The 20663-nt window shown below is 38.9% G+C and overlaps 1 protein-coding gene across 2 annotated transcripts in view; it reads right to left on the minus strand.

Moving 5' to 3' along the window:
- Window positions 1–9597: 9597 nt before the first annotated feature.
- The window catches only part of THEMIS (thymocyte selection associated), a 76128-nt gene continuing 65062 nt past the window's right edge, over window positions 9598–20663 (minus strand). For both annotated transcript variants that reach the window (XM_042827245.1, XM_042827235.1), the window contains 2 exons: window positions 20159–20303; window positions 9598–11079 (listed from right to left, as the gene is read on the minus strand). In XM_042827245.1, coding sequence (XP_042683179.1) covers window positions 10649–11079; window positions 20159–20303 — 576 coding nt within the window. In that variant the 3' untranslated portion in view covers window positions 9598–10648. The remainder of the gene's footprint in view (window positions 11080–20158; window positions 20304–20663) is intronic.

A 20663-nucleotide genomic window follows, 5' to 3' on the forward strand; every position in this document is an offset into this window, starting at 1 on the left:
TATTCCTTAGCATTAAAAGAGATAAGCCCTTAAGCCAACAGGTCTGTGCAAAAGCTTACGCCAATCTTTTGAAAAGCAAATATCTTATTATTTAAATACACTGGTATTTTCTTCAGGCATAGCGAATGCATTCTATGTTCACCTGAAAATGGCTTTCTCCTCTTCAGTGCAGTCTTCCTGAGCATCAGTATCTGGGAATAATGAACAGGTCCCTTGAGGGTCACAGTGACATTTCAGTGTTGTCAGATATATATTAGCAAGCATGTGGTCATCTGTACATTGTAAGGGAACTGCAGCACCGAACACAAACCTTTTACTATATGATCTTTCTTCATGCCTACCACCTCCTCTCCATTTTCCCTAGCAAGATTGTGTGTCATCTCTCCCACTCCAGTAACTTCATGCAAATGGCACTGTGCCTCTGAACTATGGCAACTGAAAGGGCAGGCCAGTTCTCCTTCCTGTAATGGGATATGGTGTTAACTGATGTGTCAGAGGAAAGGAGACTGGAGACATCTCTGCCACTGTTGTAACTACAAAGTTCATAAAATCTGCCACCTTTACTCACATGAATAAAACTCACTGAGCAAAATGAGGTTGAATATATTGGATAGGATTCTTGCACATGACAGAAGTGGTAAGATGAGATTCCTTATGTAACAGAATCCATGCGAAGAAGAGAAATCTCTCCAGAATAGCTTTAAATGGAAGAAGCTGAAAAAAGGGCTGATATGATTTGATTGGCATATTTTTATTTTTACTTTTTTTTTGTTACCTTTGCTTCTCTCTTTCTTTCCCTGCAGACTAGGTCCCAAAAGCTTTTACAGAATGTTTCAAAGGTGCTAAGACTTGTCATTAAAATAGCTGCATCTCACAGTGTTCATAACTATCCTATCACCTCGGGCAACTAATCAGAGCTTCTTTTATTCTAGGTTCTCTCAGCTACTTGTGGCATATCAGGTACTCCAGCCTGACCTGCTAATCACCCACACGACTCTTTGCTGGACTATCTCCAGTGTGCCCATATCTCCCTTGCACTGGGAAACTCAGAGCAGGACCCAGCACTCCAAGTGTCCTGTCAGAGCTGAGCAGAGGGGAAGGATCACCTCCCTCAACCTGCTGTTGACACAGTGCAGCCCAGAAAGCTGTTGGCTTTCATCTTTTCCCTCACTGCTACATTATTCAGGCTTCGTACTATTCAAGGAATCAGAATCATGATAGAAACATCTCATATCTTTCAGACATTTAACAGAGGAAAATATCACATTAAGCAGAGAAATAAAATAGTCAGTAAAATATGCAACGAATACCTTTTATTCCCACACCAGTCTGCTTTTGCTGGCATAACAAATGGCTGTTTTGAACTGCTACAAAGAGAAATACAAGTTTTTGAGCAAAACACTTGAAACATATTTCAAACACCCACAAGTGCTTTGCCAGCCAGTTACAAGATTCGTATGCACCTGCGATCTCCCATGTTAACAAGTGGTATGCTAAATGCTGTATGCTACATATGCACAGAATCGAAGCATTCTGAGCTATACAATTAATACTTAAATTGTAACTGACTTTAATGAGGATGAACATTTATCTTGAATAAGTTAATGTAAGACAATATTGAGTAATTCTAGATCAATTTGCATTAGTGAAAATTAATTATGCAGTGGAATTTTAATAGGAAAATCTGAAGATGCTATGCTGTCTGCTTGAAAAGTCTTCTTTAAAGTGTATCAAGGCATTTTTTTGTGGGTGTTTTAAATCATCAGTAGAACTAAAAATATGGTATGTGTAGGCTTTCTGAACATTTTCCCTGTCTCCACCCTAAAACTGTCTGGGAAGTTTGACTGTTGTGCACAGCTGTCAGGCATTTCTGGATATGCCAGTCTGATCAAGCTGCTGTGAGTCTGGAAACTCTTGGCACATCAGATGCATGTTTACACATCAGTTCTTAGTAATTTTCCATGAGATCTAAAGCACTGCCAGAGGTGTACGCACTTTCCTGTGATCTACCAAATCTGGATGAACAACACTCACTATACACACACTGCCCAGAAATAGTGGGTATCAGACTCAGGCTGCAGACATCCACAATTCTGTTCTCTGCCAGAACATGAGGATTAGGTTCAGTGCCAACCAAAGATGTTAAAAACACTGTACCCATGCAGTTCGTATATGACTGTGCATTGGGATCCCAGACAGGATACAGCTGCTCCAACGCTAGGCCTGGTTACATGCTCTCTGCCAAGTGCACTAGGATGCTCATCCATGTTATCAGAAGCCCTCACTGCTGCTGCTTGGCACTCACAGGGTGTAAAGAATGGTATCTCCTTCTAGGCCAAGGTTTTTTAATCACAGATACTATGTAAGTATTTGGCTCCTAATTTTTGTCTTCAGAAATGTAAATTAAGGGAAGTCTTTCAAAGTGAACAGTTGTGAAGTTTTGCTGTTTATTTATTTTTTTTAAAAAAAGAACAAATCCAAATAAAATGTTCTGCTGCTCTTCCTGTGCCCTCTTTCCATTGGAGCAGTACTGACCATCAATATTTGAAGCAAAGAGGCACCTTGCTCTTTCAGCACCAACTTCTGTCCTTTCTTACTAGCTGTGTTTTCAGCAAACTGCTGAAAATATTGTCAAAAATTACAGCTCTAGTGTGATTCTAGATAAATCTGGAGGTGTTGTAAGAAATGTTGAGAGGCACATGTAAGAAATTGTGCTGAGGCACATGGTTTCGTGGGAAATATTGGTGATAGGTAGATGGTTGGACTGGACGATCTTGAAGGTCTTTTGGTGATTCTATGATTCTATGAGACTAACTAAAGCTGCACAAGGGGTGGTGTAAATGGCATTATTACCTAATTTAGGCACCCTCAGTCCTACTGAGAAACATTGTCCCATGGGAGGAATGACATTGATTTCCATGGTGAATTAGTTGTGGTACAACAGCATCACTTGTGCAACAAAGCACTGCTCATCATCAGAAACAGTGGCTGAGTCCTGCTGGTTGTAGCTCTGGGCATTAACCTGTAGCATATGTGCCTGAGTGAAGAAATGGGAGTTCATCTTACATTACGCTTCGTTCCCCTCTCTACTACTCATTTCTCAAAGAAAATCTAACCAAACCAAACTTAAATAAATAAATAAATAAATGATAAAAGGGATTTTCCTTTTGCATATGTCCTACAGTGACTGAGAAAATAAACTGGCATTTCAGGCGCAATAGGAATGAAAGATTGGACTTGACATCATTATATGGCTATGTGAATTCATGAATAAACACATACAGGAAGAACATTGTCCCTTCAGTGGATCATGAGACATTAACTGGTTTGACTTCTTACTTAGGATGAGTAAACAGTTTAGTTTCACAGGGGATTCTTAAAGTTAAATTGTAGCCTCAAATGCTCTTCATGAGACAAGGACAGCACTTTCATATGCGGATTTTCTTACTGTTGCAGTTGATTTTAATATGTGAATGATGTAGCTTGTATTTTTTTCCAGTTAATTTCATAATTATTTTGCTTCAGATGTCTGTGAAAAACAACAAACTATCAAACTGAAACAGGAAATCATTTTTCTGAGCTTTAAAAATTACACGAGGATCGCAGGTGAATGTGCTCTTGAGTCAGATTAATGAATGTGAATTAGGGCTTGCTTGTGCCATAAAATTGTTTGTCAGCGCAATTACACCAGTAATCCCAAGACTACACAAAATTAAAGCTAATGCACAACTCTGTGTCCTGGTTTTATCAGTATTCTGTATCGTAACATCATGCAACAGACTGTTGGGTGAGGAGAGACAGTGCACTGTGGTGCTGTGTTTACCGTTTATCTCTAGCAGTCTCATGTGAATTCTGATTCTCCAAGGCAAAGATGCACTGGGACTGCATTTTCCAGGAGCCTCCAGATGATTTCTGATTCCGGGTGATGGGGGAAGAACTCTCTGGTCTTTTTGAGGAGGTGAGCCATAAAAGGCCTGCTGATAAAGACTCAGATTTACTGTCTCTCTAAAACGGTTTTATTTTTGGCTCATTTTTATTTTTTACTCTTTATTATTCTGTATCATCTCACATTCCTGTTAATAAATTAGTTTCTCCTATCTCAATCTTTTTTTTCCCTTCTTCCTTTCCCACCCCTTTCTCCTGAGGGGAGGGAGGAGTGTTGCATGATTAACTCTTTAAACCACGGCACTCTGATACATCTATTCCAGCAACTTTGTCTAAGTATGTGAAACTCAAATCAGTAAACTTTTCTTTTACTAGCACAGCTTATGCCATTTAGGGGAATACTTGACCTGTACCGGCAAAAGAGCTCATTTTGTCCATATAAGGTGCAACTCCACCAAAGAGTCCTAGTGTGTGTCCATCATTACTGCACCCATGAAGTCTATATGATGTAGCTAGTCTGAGAAATTGAGGAGAAGACACATCGTCCTCATAGTGATATTCCCAGAAGCTGTGCTCTAGTGTGGGATAAGAGAGTTGAAAGCCTAAAGGGAAGTTATTTAGTACTTAATTAATCATAGAATCACAGAATCAAAGAGTGATCAGAACTGGAAGGAATTCTTAAGTCCCCTACCACAGGTAGGGACATCTTCCACAAGACCAAGTTGACCATAGCCACATCCAACCTGTTCTTGAACACCTCCATGGATGGGGCATCCACAGCTTATCTGGGCAACCTGTTCCAGTGTCTCACCACCCTGCTGTTAACATTTAATAACAATATGCCAATGGGCCCAGCAAGTGGAAAACAATGCCTATGTGCCTTGGATGAATAGGTCTCAGAGCAACACCCTGTTTGCTATCTGTCAACCCTTTCTCCAGTAATCACAATTCATTATTGCCTGGATAAAAAGTTTTAATTTGCACATAAAGGAAAAGTGAAAGCACTAGACAGTAGAAAAATTACCAAAAAATGAAAATTGACAGAGTTGGATACTCTTCCAAACCAGTATTGAAAACAATTTAAAAGTAGGAAGACTTCCAGAAGTGTCAAGAACATACAACTACAGTTACAGATTTGTCTTCCTGTCTTCAATGTCCCCAAGTCTGGAAAGTTTGCCTCAACCCAGCAATACTAGAAAAGGAAAGGAAGCTCGGAGGGACAGTGGTGTGGAAGGCCCGGAGAAATGTCTTAGGATAACAGCATTTATTTGTATAATATGTATTTAATAAGTACAGGATTAATGGTGTGGTGGGGTCAGGAATGTTGGTTTTCATTTCTAGCACTGTCTTCAACTTGCCTTCATGCAGGAACCTACCTCCAAAGTATAGCCGAAGTAAAAAGTTCAACCTCAGTCTGTCTCGTAGTCATGGTTTTGTGATTTTTTGTTATCGGTATTCCACATCATAACATCACATAGTGCACTGGGAATTTAACTGTTAATGCTCAAGTTCTGGGCGTTCTTAATTATTTTGGGGTCCCCTGTTCCCTTTTCCAGAGGCACGGATTTTGCAAAATCCCTAGTCACGGAACTGGGCCAAACCAGCCCTTAAACCATTGACATTCTTGATGGACAATGCGGGCAGAAGCTGCTTTTTAGCTTTAAAATGAATCTCTCTGCTCTTGGGGAGCTTTGTTGGGAAAGTTTATCACTTTCACAGGTGCTCACTGAAAACTTGAGCTTGAAAGTCCAGGCAGACTGCCAATATTCTGGGATATTTGTAAACTTTGAGCACTGCTATCTTGCTTCTGTAAAGAGAGGGAAAAAAAAAGATTCCGCTTTCTCTTTTAAACCTGTTTGCAGATGGAGCCCCACAATACAAGTTGCAGAGGCCACTGAAGGGAAAGGAGAATTAAGCCAATTTGCAGAGGTAAAGGCTGTCCAACTGGCCTTAGATGTTGCTGAATGGGAGAGGTGGCCAATGCTCTATCTTTACACTGACTCATGGATGGTGGAAAATGCCTTATGGGGGTGGTTACAGCACTGGGAATAGAACAACTGGCAAAGAAGGGGTAAATCTATTTGGACTGCTGAACTGTGGAAAGATATTGTTGCCAGAATAAAGAACATAGTTGTAAAGGTGCGCCATGTAGAATCATAGAATCATAGAATCATAGAATGTAGATGCTCATGTGCCCAAGAGTCAGGCTACTGAAGAACAGCAAAATAACCATCAGGTAGATCGAGCTGCCAAAATTAAGGTGGCTCAAATAGATCTGGACTGGCAGAACAAGATTGAATTATATCTAACTTAGGGGGAAGTTCTATACAAGGAGAGTGGTTAGGCCCTGGAACGGGCTGCCCAGGGAGGTTGTGGATGCCCCGTCCTTGGATGTGTTTAAGGCCAGGTTGGACGGGGTCCTGGGCAACCTGATCTGAATGTGTGTGTTTGGTGGCCCTGCTAGGCAGGGGGGTTGGAACTACATGATCCTTGAGGTCCCTTCCAACCCGGGTGATTCTGTGATTCTGTGATTCTGTGATTCTGTGATTCTAGCTCAGTGGGCCCATGAGATCTCGGGCCATCAAGGAAAAGATGCAACATACAGATGGGCTAGAGACCGAGAGGTGGACTTAACTATGGATGCTATTGCACAGGTTATTCATGACTGTGACATGTGCACCACAGTTAAACAAGCCAAGAGGCTGAAACCTCTCTGGGGGGAAGGATGATGGCAAAAGTATAATTACAGGGAGGTGTGGCAGATTGATTATATCACCTTGCCACGATCTCACAATGGTAAGTGTCATGTGCTTACTGTGGTACAAGCAACCACTGGGTGGCTTGAGACACATACAGTATCCCATGCTACTGCCCGAAACACCATATTGAGTTTCGAGAAACAAGTCCTGTGGCGACATGGTACTCCAGAAAGAATTGAGTCGGATAATGGGACTCATTTCAAAAATTCTCTTGTAAATACTTGGGCCAAAGATCACGGAATCGAGTGGATTTATCATATCCCCTATCATACACCAGTTTCTGGTAAAACTGAATGCTACAATGGGCTGCTAAAAACCATGTTAAAAGCAATGGGTGGTGGAACATTTAGGCACTGGGAGAAGCATTTGGCAGAAGCCACCTGGTTGGTCAATACTAGAGGATTGATCAATCGCGATGGTCCTGCTAGCTCCCTACATACTGTCAAGGGAGATAAGATCCCTGTAGCACATGTAAAGAGCATGTTGGAAAAAGTGGCTTGGGTCTTTCCAACTTCTGGGAAGTACAGAACTCTTCATGGAACTGTTTTTGCCCAGGGACCTGGGTCCATTTGGTGGGTGATGCAGAGAAACGGGGATATTCAGTGTGTACACAAGGGAATTTGATGTTGGGGGAGTGCAGTCAGTCAGTAATTCCGTGTATATATATAGTTTTGTGTGTGCATATGTTTAATGTTTGGTAATTATTGTTTGTTTGTATATATTAAGCGTGATGTAGTGATATAGAATAAGGGGTGGAATGTCACGGTTTTATGATTTTTGTTATCAGTATTCCACGTCATAACATCATGTAGTGCACTGGGAGTTTAACTGTTAATGCTCAAGTTCCAGGTGCCTGTCTGGAGGAGAACTACATTCCCCAGGGGACTTTGCAGTCACAGAGGGGAGATAAAGCTCCTGGCAAGGTCATCTGATGCTCTTTTTCGTCGGCTCTTCTTCGTCAGCTCTCCTCCTGTCTCCCTGCTGCTCAACTGGATTGCACACCTCACCTCTGCATTATGGTGAGGCCTATCCACCTTTCGGACATTCTCTCATTATATTTGATATCTGATAGCTTCAATTCTAATTATATTTTATTACGGTGTGTTATCTTGCATTCTGATACCATATTTAGTAAATGATTTTGTTTCTCTTCAGATCGTTGCCACTGTTTTTAATCATTTTGGGGTCCCCTGTTCCCTTTTTTTCCGGAGGTGTGGATTTTGTGAAATTCCTCTGCCCCACCAGTCACGGAACTCAGCTGAACCAGCCTGTAAACCGTTGGCACTCATACAATTTCTTTTTAAAAAAGCACAAATTTAAAACAATAATAATAATTATAGTAATGATAATAATAATAAATTTGTTCAAACAAAGCCACCTAAAATGTTTAGTTTACGGCAGGAAGAAAACAAAGATCTTTAGATTGTTTATCCTCTGCAGCATTTTCTTTCTCTTTTCTATTTTTTGTCCCCCATTGAATAAATGCCCAAACTTAGCCAATTGCAGTTATTCCTTTAGCAGTACTCATTTGAAGTTCAAATCCAGAAAGCAACATCCTGAAACAGTTAATGGCTGTTGCTATAGCAAGCTAAGACATGTGTAGTCAAGTCCCTTGCTTGATTGCCTACTGCTCTGGAGTGATGAGGTCATGTTAACATCATTGACCCCCTGGACACATTTATTCTATCAAAATTATCATAGCAATGACCCGAGGCAAATCTCCTTCTTTCTTACTTCCTTTTGCTTTGAGTGAGGGCTAGCTATTACTAAAGCCTTTCTAGCACACTTTGGCCTGTAGAAAGATTTTTTTCTGGCACTGATGAAAAACTACAAATAATGAATACTGGTTTTCTCATAGCATGCCTGACTACTGAGGATTGCTTTTGTATTTCTTTAAAACTCTTTTTCCTAATAACTATTTTCTGCAACAATTTGAATCAATGGATTTCGTTTTGATAGCTCATATATAACAAAAATATTAAAGGAGTATACTAATGAACAGCATAAATGCCCTGTAAAAGGGTGGGATCAGGGTTGGAAATGGTTGAATGCAGAGTTCCTTAAGCAGAACTGACAATCTCAGATGTTAGGCATTTGACAGAGATGCAAGATATGCATTATTTTCCTACAAGTAAACTTAAAACTTGTTTGGTTATTTTTAATACCTCCTTTAAGCAGCAATGTAGCATACATGCTCAAAAACTGACTTTTAAGCTCCATAAATCACTTTACCTGGCAAGTTTTATGTGGCATTTTCCCACATTAATGGTTAATATCGTATGCTTACATCAAATCCACATTTCTTAAAATGCTCGCAAGTGCAAGTGTGGAAGTTAGATAGAAATTCTAAATGCTAGTTTGTGAAGCAGACTACTTCACTTCATTTTTCAATCATTCCTGTAAATTCTGAACTTCTGTGGCCATGAGGAGAAGAATAGCTCATCATGTGAATATCATAATTGCCCTGGAAAGCATGAAAATTACTGTGTAAATCACAAGAAGCTACAACATAATTCTGCCACTGCATAAAGAGAAGCTGGACATCTCACGGGTGTGCTCCCACTTACTGATGCCTGTAGAGCCCTGGGAACCTCTTTAGTCTCATGTCTTCATAAAAATTCACTCTTTATTTAGAAGGCAATTTTGTGTGGGGTTTGGAGAATTTAGAGCCGAACTCTGTGTGGGACTGTGGGGAAACCAGCCCTTATTTGAGGACTCCTGAATGGAAAAACTGGGGGCTTCTGTTTGCTTTTATGTCATATTTGATGTGACAGATTTGATCATGTATGTTTCCTACATGTTTCTGGGGGATCTGAAAAAAATTGAAAAATAGAAGCGTATTTCAGGTGCAGTACACTGCCCAACTCAAATGCAATAGAAATGTTGCATGGCATTTTGAAATAACAAGTACATTTTGAATAAATAATCACTTCATAATTAAAAAAAATCTAAATAATTGAAACACATGTCAAGTTTATTTCTGAGATTCCTGGGTTTTTTCTTGATAAGAAAACAATTCAGCTAAGTCAAGAAAAGTTAATAGAAGGTTCAGGTATGAGTAAAATATGTTGGTACTGTGCAGTTTCATTCGTTTCTAGGAAAAAATCTGATCTGTGTTTGGCTGGAAATGATACTTAAAGTTTTTAGAAGCAAAGGTCCTCTTCACCAGTACTTTAAATTTTCCGAAGGCTGCCAAAGCAGAAATGCAACAAATCAGTAGAAACACAAATAATTTTCTTAAAGCTTTTTAAGAGACAGATCTTAATTATTGACTAGAAGGTGCACACTTCTAAAAAAGGAACAAAGATTGCAGTTACACCGAACTGGCACAAATCAGAAAAATTAGACAAGCTTTCAGATACAAAGCTGTTCTCTCTGTGCTTTCACGTATTTTTGCATTGTTGGTCTAATTAAGGTTTTAGCTCCACCTATGCACTTATATTACCAGAACAACTAGAGATACCACTTTGACAAAGTGGCATCACTAAGAACAACATTGGGTCACAAGTAATTGTGTCTAACTCAGGTGTGCCTTTCCCATGTTCTTCAGAGAACATATGCAACAATCAATGATGGTAGCTCTCAGAGAAAACTTTTTCTCATTTTGAAGGATAGTGGTTACTGGAAAACATGAAAATCACTCTGACAACATTTGTTTTCATCAATATGTGATGATAGAGTACAACACACACTCTTTCTTCAGAGGCTATCCATATTTGGAATTGTAGAATCATTTGACTTGGAAGGAACATTTAAAGGTCCTCCTGCAAAGTACTATAAGGGATACGTACAGCAAGATCAGGGTGCTCAGAGGCCAGTCCATTCTGACTCCAGGGACAGAGCATCCACCACATCCCTGGATACCTGTTTCAATGCGTTACTACCCTTACCATAAGTACAATTTTTAACTTATATTCAGTATAAATCTCCCCTCTTTTAGTTTGAAACCATTTCCCCTTGTCCTATCACAACAGACCCTGCTAGAGAGTCTGACCCCTTCTTTCTTACAGCCCCCCTTTTGATACTGAAAAGCCATTTTCAGGTCTTTCCAGAGCCTTTTCTTCTCCTCGCCGAACAACCCCAGCTCTCTCAGCCTGTCCTCGTAGGAGAGTTGTTCCATCCCTTGGATCATTTTTGTGGTACTCCTCTGGACGCACTCCAACAGATCTGTGTCTCTCCTGTACTGAGGACTCCACATCTGGATGCAGTACTCCAGGCAAGGTCTCACCAGAGCAGAGCAGAGAGGCAGGATCACCTCCTTCATACTGCTGACCATGTTTCTTCTGATGCAGCCCAGGATACAACTGGCAAAATGTGCCATCTTGAAATGCTTTCCTTACGTATTCAACTATGTTTTCATCCACATACTCATAGTCGTGTTCTTCTTTCTGTTCCTTTTCACCTTCACACTTTCTAAATGTCGTATTTGTTAGACCTGAGAAATCAACAAATAATGATTGTAAGGAGATTGAAGGCTCTGCACTTGCCCAGAAAAAATGTACAATTCACACAACCACAAAAGTCAAAAACAAAGGAAAAAATGTTCTCTTCTTTTTTCTGATATTCACAGAGATCTTAAGTGACTTGCACACGTTTCTGAACAACATTTGCAGCAGATCAAGAATGAAATCCAGCTGACCATTTTATAAAATGATCTTCACTTTTTAAGAATTCCTCTCTCAATTTTTGAGCTATGCTTGTACCTCACAGTCTACAGACAAACCAGATAATCAAAGAATCACTGAATCACCAGTGTTGGAAAAGACCTCCAACATCATCTAGTCCAACCATCTACCTACCAACAGTATTTCCCGCTAAACCATGATCCTCAGTGTAACACCTAAATATTTCTTAATCTGTTGTCTACTCCCAGACAGTTGTCCACAGACCATTCAAAGGTTTAATAAAATGCTTTAGAAGTGTGATCACTGAGAGTGTAAAAGCAGAATTAAACTGTTAAGAGATGAGCAATCCATGTGCATCATGCAATACCTACAATCCCTGTTGCAGACTTGCTCCTATGTTCTTTGCCTGAAAAGAAGAATATGTAGCTAGGAATATGTGGTGGCTTTTCAGGACTTCCTGAAGCCAAAATCCCCAGTTTTCTCTTATTCAGAATGTAATACAATAAATAGAGATGAAAGCTTGAGAATGGTATGAAGTTTAAGTGAAAAGCCTTGAAGTTCATTTCTTTGCGTCCACGCAGACCAACCTTCAGCCATACTGACCTTTCAAAAAATTGTGGCCTTCCCCCACCAGAGCAAAGACCCTCACATGAGGCCTCTTAGCAACTCCAGAGTGGGTGGGCTCTGCTCTAATCCCTTGTGTGGAAAGAGCTTGATTTTACTCTTCTCATGTGTGAGCTATAGCCTGCTGCCAAAAGGCCCCATGATCTCCTGCCTTGCTCATATATTCCTATTGTATCCCTCCAAGAAGCAGTGCCCCACATTTTCCCTCTGGAGCCACCATGTTTTTTGGCACTTGCAGGAGTGGGAAAGAGATGTACAGCAGCAAGACAGGAACTGCTCAGGTTTGTCACAATGCCCCATGTTTAATGGAGCTGAGAGGGCACTGTGTTTCAAAAGTAAATCTCATATGAAGTGGTATTGTAGTGTGAAATACTGCTTTGGGAACAGCTGTTTCTGTTTGGTTAATTTACAGCAACGTAACTAGAAACAACTTGCAAATATGTACAAACCCTCACAGCCTATTTGATCTCTCTGCAAGGCCATGCTTATCGAACACATTCTTCCTTATGGCACTGAGCTTTTCAAACAAAAATTCTCCCAAGCTTATTCTTGGGACAACTGTATTCTCCTTTTCCAAGCAACCAGATGTATGATTGTTCTTATCAGCTCATTCTAAGACTCTCCATGGCTGAAGTGCCTCTTCCTGAGAAACGGACAGGACTCATTTTTTTTCTGAAGTTCTGATTTTAAGGCCAGAAATAACCATCACATTCATCAGGGAGCTGTCTACCTGAACCAGAACACAACTTATCATGGACAAATTTGCTTTCAAGTACCCCTGCTTCTTTACAGGAATGACTAAATTAGCAATATATTTCCAGATGTAGACATCAAAAGGGAAAGGAATCCACCCTATGATGAGAAATTCAATGGAGATCTCACTCACAGCACTCACACAAGTGGCTACTATCTTCTTAACAAACATTTCCAGGTCTGTGGTTCATTTTCAGGTTGGCTGTGCTTGTTGTCAGTAAAAGTAAACTAATGAATAAAATGGGCACCGAATGAATAAGCTAATCTCTGTGATTCAGCAAGGAAAATATTGTTTGTGCAGTTAGACTTGCTAATACAGATATAAAGTACAGGATGCACATGGGTGGCATAGCTAGACCTTCTTCTTTCCCAAACACAGAAAAACAAAATGATATACTTCTAAGCAAGACAACTCAAGGAGAAAAGGAAATTTAATATCATCCAGCTAGAGTAAATCACAGTTGTCTCCCGTCTAAAATAAAATGTAGAACGCCTTCTGGAATGTATATATTTACACTTCAGTAAAGCATTAAGCAATGAATGGGATAAGCTGAATGATCCCAAGGGGATTTTGAACAGTGAAATCAATGCAATTTTTTTCCTACTTGAAAAAAATCCATTAGCCTCAACACTGAATTACTGAATCAGATATACCATCTACACTGCTAAGAAAACGAGGCTCGTGTCATCATGCCGTCTATCCATCCATCTGCCAATCTCTACAGTACTTTTTAAAGTTTGTGCTTGCCAATTTCAGTCAAATTTGAAAAGAGGGAAGAAGCTATAGTGTGATCACAGAAGAGAAAGTTGTATTAGATCCTCTGTTGAAAGAGAGGCATGCAGAACACAGCTGTTATACTCTCCATTTGGCAGCAAACAGAAGGATAAATCAGCATGTGTGTATTGGTTGGCCACTCAACACACACATAGCTCCAAACCTGCTCTTTTTCATATAATAGGAGTACCATAAGGAGAGTTTTGGTTATTATCAGGGAAGCAGGGAAAGGAGCAGCAGGGGACAACAGACCTGAATCCTTATGAAACCAAATTTCATTAACTCCGCTCTTCCTGGAACAATTTGTATAATTATGTTTGCCTTTATAGTGGAAAGGGAATGTTCTGCAGACTGAAAATTTCCATTTGTCTCACTCACATTCTCAGGTGGGTAGGATTTTTTTTTCTGAATATGCTAGCTTTTTTTCACAGACTTCAAGGTCACTAACAGTTGCCATAACTCTCAATTCTGCACTCATCCAAAATGCAGGCACAAAAGTAACCTGTCATCATCACTGCTGGAAGGCAACCAGTGCTGGAAACCCCAGTTCATGTATATAAAAGGTTGCACGAGTAAACACTCCTGGCCACGATCATAATAGAGTTTTATAGCTGTGGTAAATATCTCAGTTCAGGATTTATGCTGCATAAACTAACATTCAGCCACATTAATAACATTTAGCATTTGATATGACTAACTTGAAAACAATAGTTGTGAATTATTATGCACAATAATATTGTGAACCAAACAAGGTAAAATAACATCCTTGTGTCTGAGCATTACTTCAGTGAAAAAGCACAGAACGAAAGAGTGTATGTATTAGTCAAAGTGTTTTTATTAACAGTAGTGTTTGATTTGTTGTGAGCCTGGTTCTGATGCTCCTCAATCCTAGTGAGAGTTAATTCCTTAGGGAGTGCTACTGGAAGTCAGTGTGCAGAATAAGAGCTAATGAAATGAACAGACTATTCCCTGGGCCGATATCCATTGATATCAATTGACATTTGATATCCATCAATCATTCTTTCTAGTGATGGTTTATAATGTCTTTAAAAACTGTTAAAAGTAACAATCAAAATATTTCATATGTACTGCAGGGTTAAAATTCATGTATGGTTAACATTTATCTCTGTAGGGAATGTACTAGCACATTGTTTGGAACAGTTTAATCTTAAATTCAATTTAAAAAAAAAAAAAGAATTTCCTGAAAGATACAAACAACTGCTGACTTATTTCACTGTCGTTTTATTTCTAACTTTTCTTCTTTACCACTTTTTTTCTAGTCTATCTTTCTGGTTTTATTGAATCCTTACAGTCATTACTTTCTGTTGTTGCACTACTGTTGGTAAATATTTTTTTAATTACAAATCAAACACTTCACATATTAATAACTCTCACAGAAAACATTTGTCATGGACTTTAAGGATTTGCATATTCCAGGTGCCATCATACATCATTGCAGGAGGGCATAGAAAAGTATAAAGTCTGTGTGGATATACAGGGAATAGAAGCTCTGTGTGGCAACATGCCCACTACCCAATCCCATCTGCTATTCTGCACACCACCTTCCACCTAAGGAAGAACCATAGAGTATCCTGAGTTGGAAGGGACTCATAAGGATAATAAGTTCCAACTCCTGGCTCCGCATAGTACCATCCAAAAATCAGACCACATGTCTGAGCGCTAGTCCATATGCTTCTTGAACTCTGGAATTTCTGTGCCATGGCCACTCCCTTGGGATCCTGTTCCAATGCCTTACCACTGCTGCTGAGGAAATTTTATTGATATCCAGTCTGAGCCTCCCCTGAAAAAAGGACCACCACAGAAACATGTGTGGGCAGAAAATGGGAGGGGCGACTCATACAAAGTCCTCTTTAGTTCCCTTCATGTAACACTGCAACACTTTCTCCTTGTAATGAGTTCTACGTGCTCCTGCCTGGAAACTGATTTTTATTGCAAATATTTTATATGCAGTCAAATCTAATAAATAAGGGAAATGTGTAAAGGATGCAGAGTCAACGCTTTCTGTTCCCTGCTGTACAACCTGAATATTAGCTAAGAATAAAACTAAGTTTAACTAAAAATAAGTATAATTTACCGAAGAGTACACATAATCCTATTAAGTGATGCAATCTGATTATTTTAACTCATTATCTTAACATTTTTTGTTAGCTTATCTCAGAAGATACATCAACAAGGAATAAGGTCTTTGATATAGCCCAAAAATAAAAGGAAAAATAATACAGTTATTGTTTTAAACATAATTACAGGACTCAAGGAGGCAAAGAAGGTAATAACAATTTTTCCATAGTTAAAAATGAAAGTAAAGGAAGAGTTGTCATTCACGTATACAGTATAGGGTTCCTAATTCATGTTGCTTATCCCTATGGTTGAATTCAGAAAATTAGTGCATGTTCCCTGTGATATTGCCAAAGTAAGAACTTTTTAAAATGTAATTTAAAATTCTTCATTTTGCTTAAATTTTGAAATTGCTATGCTCCATTCATTTCAGTGTTTTTTGAGTATAGCTCTGTAACCGAAAGTATTGCCTTAAATTGTACAATATCAAGAACAGGAGCAGAAATTTCTTAAATCATCTCCATTGCCAAAGATAGTATACTATTTTTGTGCACACTGAATTGCAATCAAAAGGCCCCTTCTGTTTTTCACAGCCTTCCTAAATCAAGTGTTTAAGGACAGAACATTCAAATATCTTTTCTAAAGTGTCCAGATACCAATTAAAGCAAACAAACAAACAAACAAACAAAAACACACAAAAAAAGCCACCTAAAACAAAACAGCATTAGATAATGTTTCAGAAACTCCAGTTAGAAGAAATTTCAAAATTAAAGTAAAACAAACCAATACAAGTTTCAGGTGAAGAGTTACAACTTTGCAGAATTGTGACTATTTTTAAGGAATTCAAATTCAGTCAAATCTAAAAAAATAAGATTATATTTTTAGTGGCCAAATCAGGTTTTGTTGAAACAGTAGAATAAGGATGAATTTCTTAGAAACAAAGATAATAAATACTACCTTTACAAATATGAACTCTGCAAGGAAACAATAGAGGCGTTAACACTGAAAGAGAACCATGTTGCCTTTCTCCTCAGAACAACCTAGCCTTTGATAAGAAATGGCAGTTTTGTCTGTAACTGTTTTTATTTTGTTTTGTTTTTCTGAGAGAGAGAGACAGCATGGATTCAATATCCGTATTAGGAATTTGAAATGGCTTGATGCTTTGGAAGTTGGCTTAACATTCACAAGTAGAAGTTTAAAGATTAGTCAGTGAATGGTACATTTCCTCCCACTCAAAACCCACAGCAGTGTCTCTGTGTTGTTAGTCTTGACATATTTTCTAATCCATTATCCTCTGAATTAACAGAGCAGAATACACTCTGGAACAGTGCTGCACGCAACAGTGGACTCCTGGGGATCCCTTGACTGGCCAGGAAGAACTGCTTTATCTTCTAATCAAATCTCCTGTGTAATTTTGCAGTTAACTTTAAATTAAGCTCAATAATTTGGACTTCACTAACACACAGCTTTGAAAAAAACCTTCAGCTTTGATCTGGGTGTGCCAGTGTACCATCTATCATCACTCTTTGTTCTATGTTATTAGATTTACCTGTCTCCAACTTTTAATTCACAGTATACTCAAAGTTATGCAAAAATTGTTCAGGGATATCCTCCAAGGCAGTTAAACAAGAGAGGCTTTGTAGTCTTGCAGAAAAAGCTTTATGATATTGTCTCTTGATTTTCTGTGTGTGCTAAACAGAGGTACTGAGGATTTGATAGGACAGTGGGGAATGATCTTAAGCTCAAGGAAGGAAGATTTAAATTGGATGTCAAGGAGCAGTTCTTTAAGGTGATGAGGGTGGTGAGGTGGTGAGGTGCTGGAACAGGCTGCCCAGAGAGGCTGTTGGTGCTCCATCCCTGGAGTTGCTCAAGGCCAGATTAGATGGGGCCTTGGGCAACCTGGTCTAGTACCAGATCTAGAGGTTGGTGGCCCTGCTTGTAGCAGGGGCTTGGAACTTGATGATCTTTGACGTCCCTTCCAACCCAAGCCATTCTATGATTCTATGATTCTATGATTGTTTTGTTTGAAAATCCTCAGTGACATAGGTTAGTCTTTACCTGAACTTAGGTCTCACCTAACAGTCTATGTACAATGAGCTCAGATTTAATTAACTGCAGCATTCATGAGGAATAAGGCAAGAGAGATATGATTGAAATCAGAAACATGGCTTGGAACTGGACCAAGTGGAAGGAATTAGAGCTGCAAATCTTTACAGGAGCAGGAGCAAGAAAGTCTTCAGCAGCTCTAACTTCAATTTTTTCTTTAGTGTACTTGGGCGTACAACTAGAACTATTTACAAAGCATACATCTCTAGCCATAAGCTTGGGGAAATGGATAGGAATAAAACCTGAGATAGGAAATGGGCAGAGGAAGCGAAAGAGCCTGACTGATATCTGAAATTTGAAAGAAATATTTTTTTCTGGAATTAGGAAGAACTATAAAATTAAGCGTAAGATGTGAAAACCCAGATTTCAGAGAAGGGACAACGAAATAATTGTTAGGATCTTAATGGGAGAACACTGAACAGAAGATAATTTTAAAAAATAATAATAAAATTAGAAAAGGGTTATTAGAAAACTTTCCTGTCGTAGAGAATCTGGAGTTGGAAGGGACCTGCATGTGTCAGCTCCAACTCTTGGCTGCATACAGGACCATCCAAAATTCAAATCCTGTGCCTGAGGGTGGTGTCCAAAAGCTCCTCGAACTCCAGCATTGGGGCTGTGACTACAGCTCTGCATAGCCTGTTCCATGCCCATTTCTCTCTGGTGCAGAACCTTTCCCTAAACCCCAGCCTGACCCTTAGCTGACACAGCTCCATGCTGTTTTTTTTGGTCCTGTCACAGTCATCAGAGAGCAGAACTCAGTGCTGCTCCTCATCTCCCTGTGAGGAGCTGTATGCCACCATGAGGCCTCCCCTTATCTTCCTCTTCTCTGGGCTGAACAAGCCAAGGGACCTCAGCCACTCCTCACATCTTGCTCTCAAATGGCAAAGAAAAATAGAATTACATAAAGTAAAAATGGTGAAGTTCTGGAGATTCTAGAAGCTTATCAAGGACAAATAAGACTTAGTAGGATGGACAAAAGAGTAATTTTACTAACTCAGAATGAATAAAGAGTGAGAAAGCAGGCAGACTCTACCTAGGGCAGATGGCACTTAGCAATGATGCCTTGTTTTGCTATGCTTCTGAATCACAGTAAGTAAAAGCTCCAAAACAGGAACAGCTGCAAATAGTCCAAGTTTGTCTTTATGATTGAAAATATTGAACACCTGAGCACTACATTTATAGAACTTGTACCCCTAACTGTGATTTAGAAAGGGGCTGGGAAATCTCCTTGTTGCAATGGAGTAGAATAGAAGGTCCCGTTTAACCATGAACACCTCACTCACACTTGCCCTACCCCACAGGGACTGAATCACCCATGGTGGTGATTCCATTGCTCCCTGCAGCATGGACATCAGTTGTCAAAGTCAAGCCCCAGTTATGTGCAGGTAGTTCCCTTGGCACAAGAGAGTTCATCATTAACTCATCTTGTTAACAATGTTGACCTGGGGTTTAAACAGAGAATGCTGTTCTCTACAGCTGCCAGCCTGGAAGCTTCACCATTTACCACTATAAAATACCATCAGATCATTAAGTTGTAACAAAATGGAACCTACAGGGAGATTTTTCAAAGCCACCAAATAACAAATATGAGATTATCTTCCAAAGCAGCTTGCTGCAAACCTAAACGCTGTTAGAAAAACTGTTCCCAAAAAATCAACCTCCACAGCAGTACAGATTACTGAATATTCAGTACACTACAGTAATTTTTAAATATAAAGGTTTTTTATATTGCATTTGCATAGTTTCAGATAAGCAGTCTTTTTTTAGGAGATTGGCACACTGAATGAGAAGACAGTAAAGAAGAGATTTTATGGGAATTTCTTATACTGATATCAGTTATCAATAAACAAATGCTGTGAGAATGAGTATTTGTGCTTTAGCCTTCCAAATGTGTTGGTGTTATAATTAATGTAATGTATTCATTTTTGAAATATAACTAATGAAACCAACTGAGTTTTTTATTTTTGCTTCAAAGTCTTAAGGATTTATCCTCATATCATCTGGCTTCTCTACTTGAATATGTTCTGACAAATTGAAAAGTTAAAAGAGAAGTAGAAAGCCTAACCAGTTATCGCAAATGCTGTCCTTAAAAACAATTAATAGTCAAGTAATTTGCTCAATGCTAATTTTTCTTCAAAATAAATAAAAAAGTTGAAGACATCCTCAAATGTTTAATATAAATGTCTTGCTTATCCTTAATATATCTGTTGGAATTAATTTTTTTTTTTTTTTAATTTTTTTTTTTTTTTAGTAGTAGAAGATGTATAGATTCTTAAGGAAAAACAAAGTGCATATTTCCACACAAGTCTGTTTCTAAAAACTACTGAGTATTCATGTTTCAGTGTCAAACGGAGTTTAATACCATGCTGCTGTTGAGAGCTTGGATGAATTTGCCTTACGGCATTTATGGAGAAGGAGCAGAAATGTTCATCACTTTTGACTGAAGCACAGATTCCAAATGAAAATCACACAAGAAAATGCTGCATATAAGTTATTTATCAAGGCAGGAGTTAAGCTTTGCTAAAACATAACTGAAATCATAAGTCTTAACTAACCTTTAATCACACGGTTTTCCACTAATGTTGCTTCCCCAGTCGGGTCCTTCTCATTGTCATGATGCACCAAATCATTCTGGCAACTAACAAAAACATCAGCATCTTGATTTGAGCACAATTTCTTCTTGGTGTCTACGCAGAAATTCTGAAATTATATAGAAGAAAACATTGACTTCACGTGTAAATCTTTACTCCAGACTCAGTATTTTTAGAGATGTGACAGATAAGAACAACATTCTTTGAGTCACTTCTCTGAAATTTAACCACAAATCTTCTGTTTGCCAAAGCAAATCATCAGTCACCATAATTCTTATATTTGAGACAAGTACTTCACAAAATAAGACGATTAAAAGATGCTATATGTAAACAAATAATCTTTAAAACAGACCTCCCTTCTCTTTAATTGGCTATGTAGATTCAAACACAAGGAGGAAGTTTAACCATCTCTTCTGGCTGATGTAGAGTTCTTCTTGAATAAGTACTTGAATAAGTACTTCTACTGTAT

The sequence above is a fragment of the Centrocercus urophasianus genome, unplaced genomic scaffold (genome assembly GCF_019232065.1).
Source record: "Centrocercus urophasianus isolate 14NV4802_14NV808 unplaced genomic scaffold, USGS_Curo_1.0 seq_10, whole genome shotgun sequence".
Classification (NCBI taxonomy): domain Eukaryota; kingdom Metazoa; phylum Chordata; class Aves; order Galliformes; family Phasianidae; genus Centrocercus; species Centrocercus urophasianus.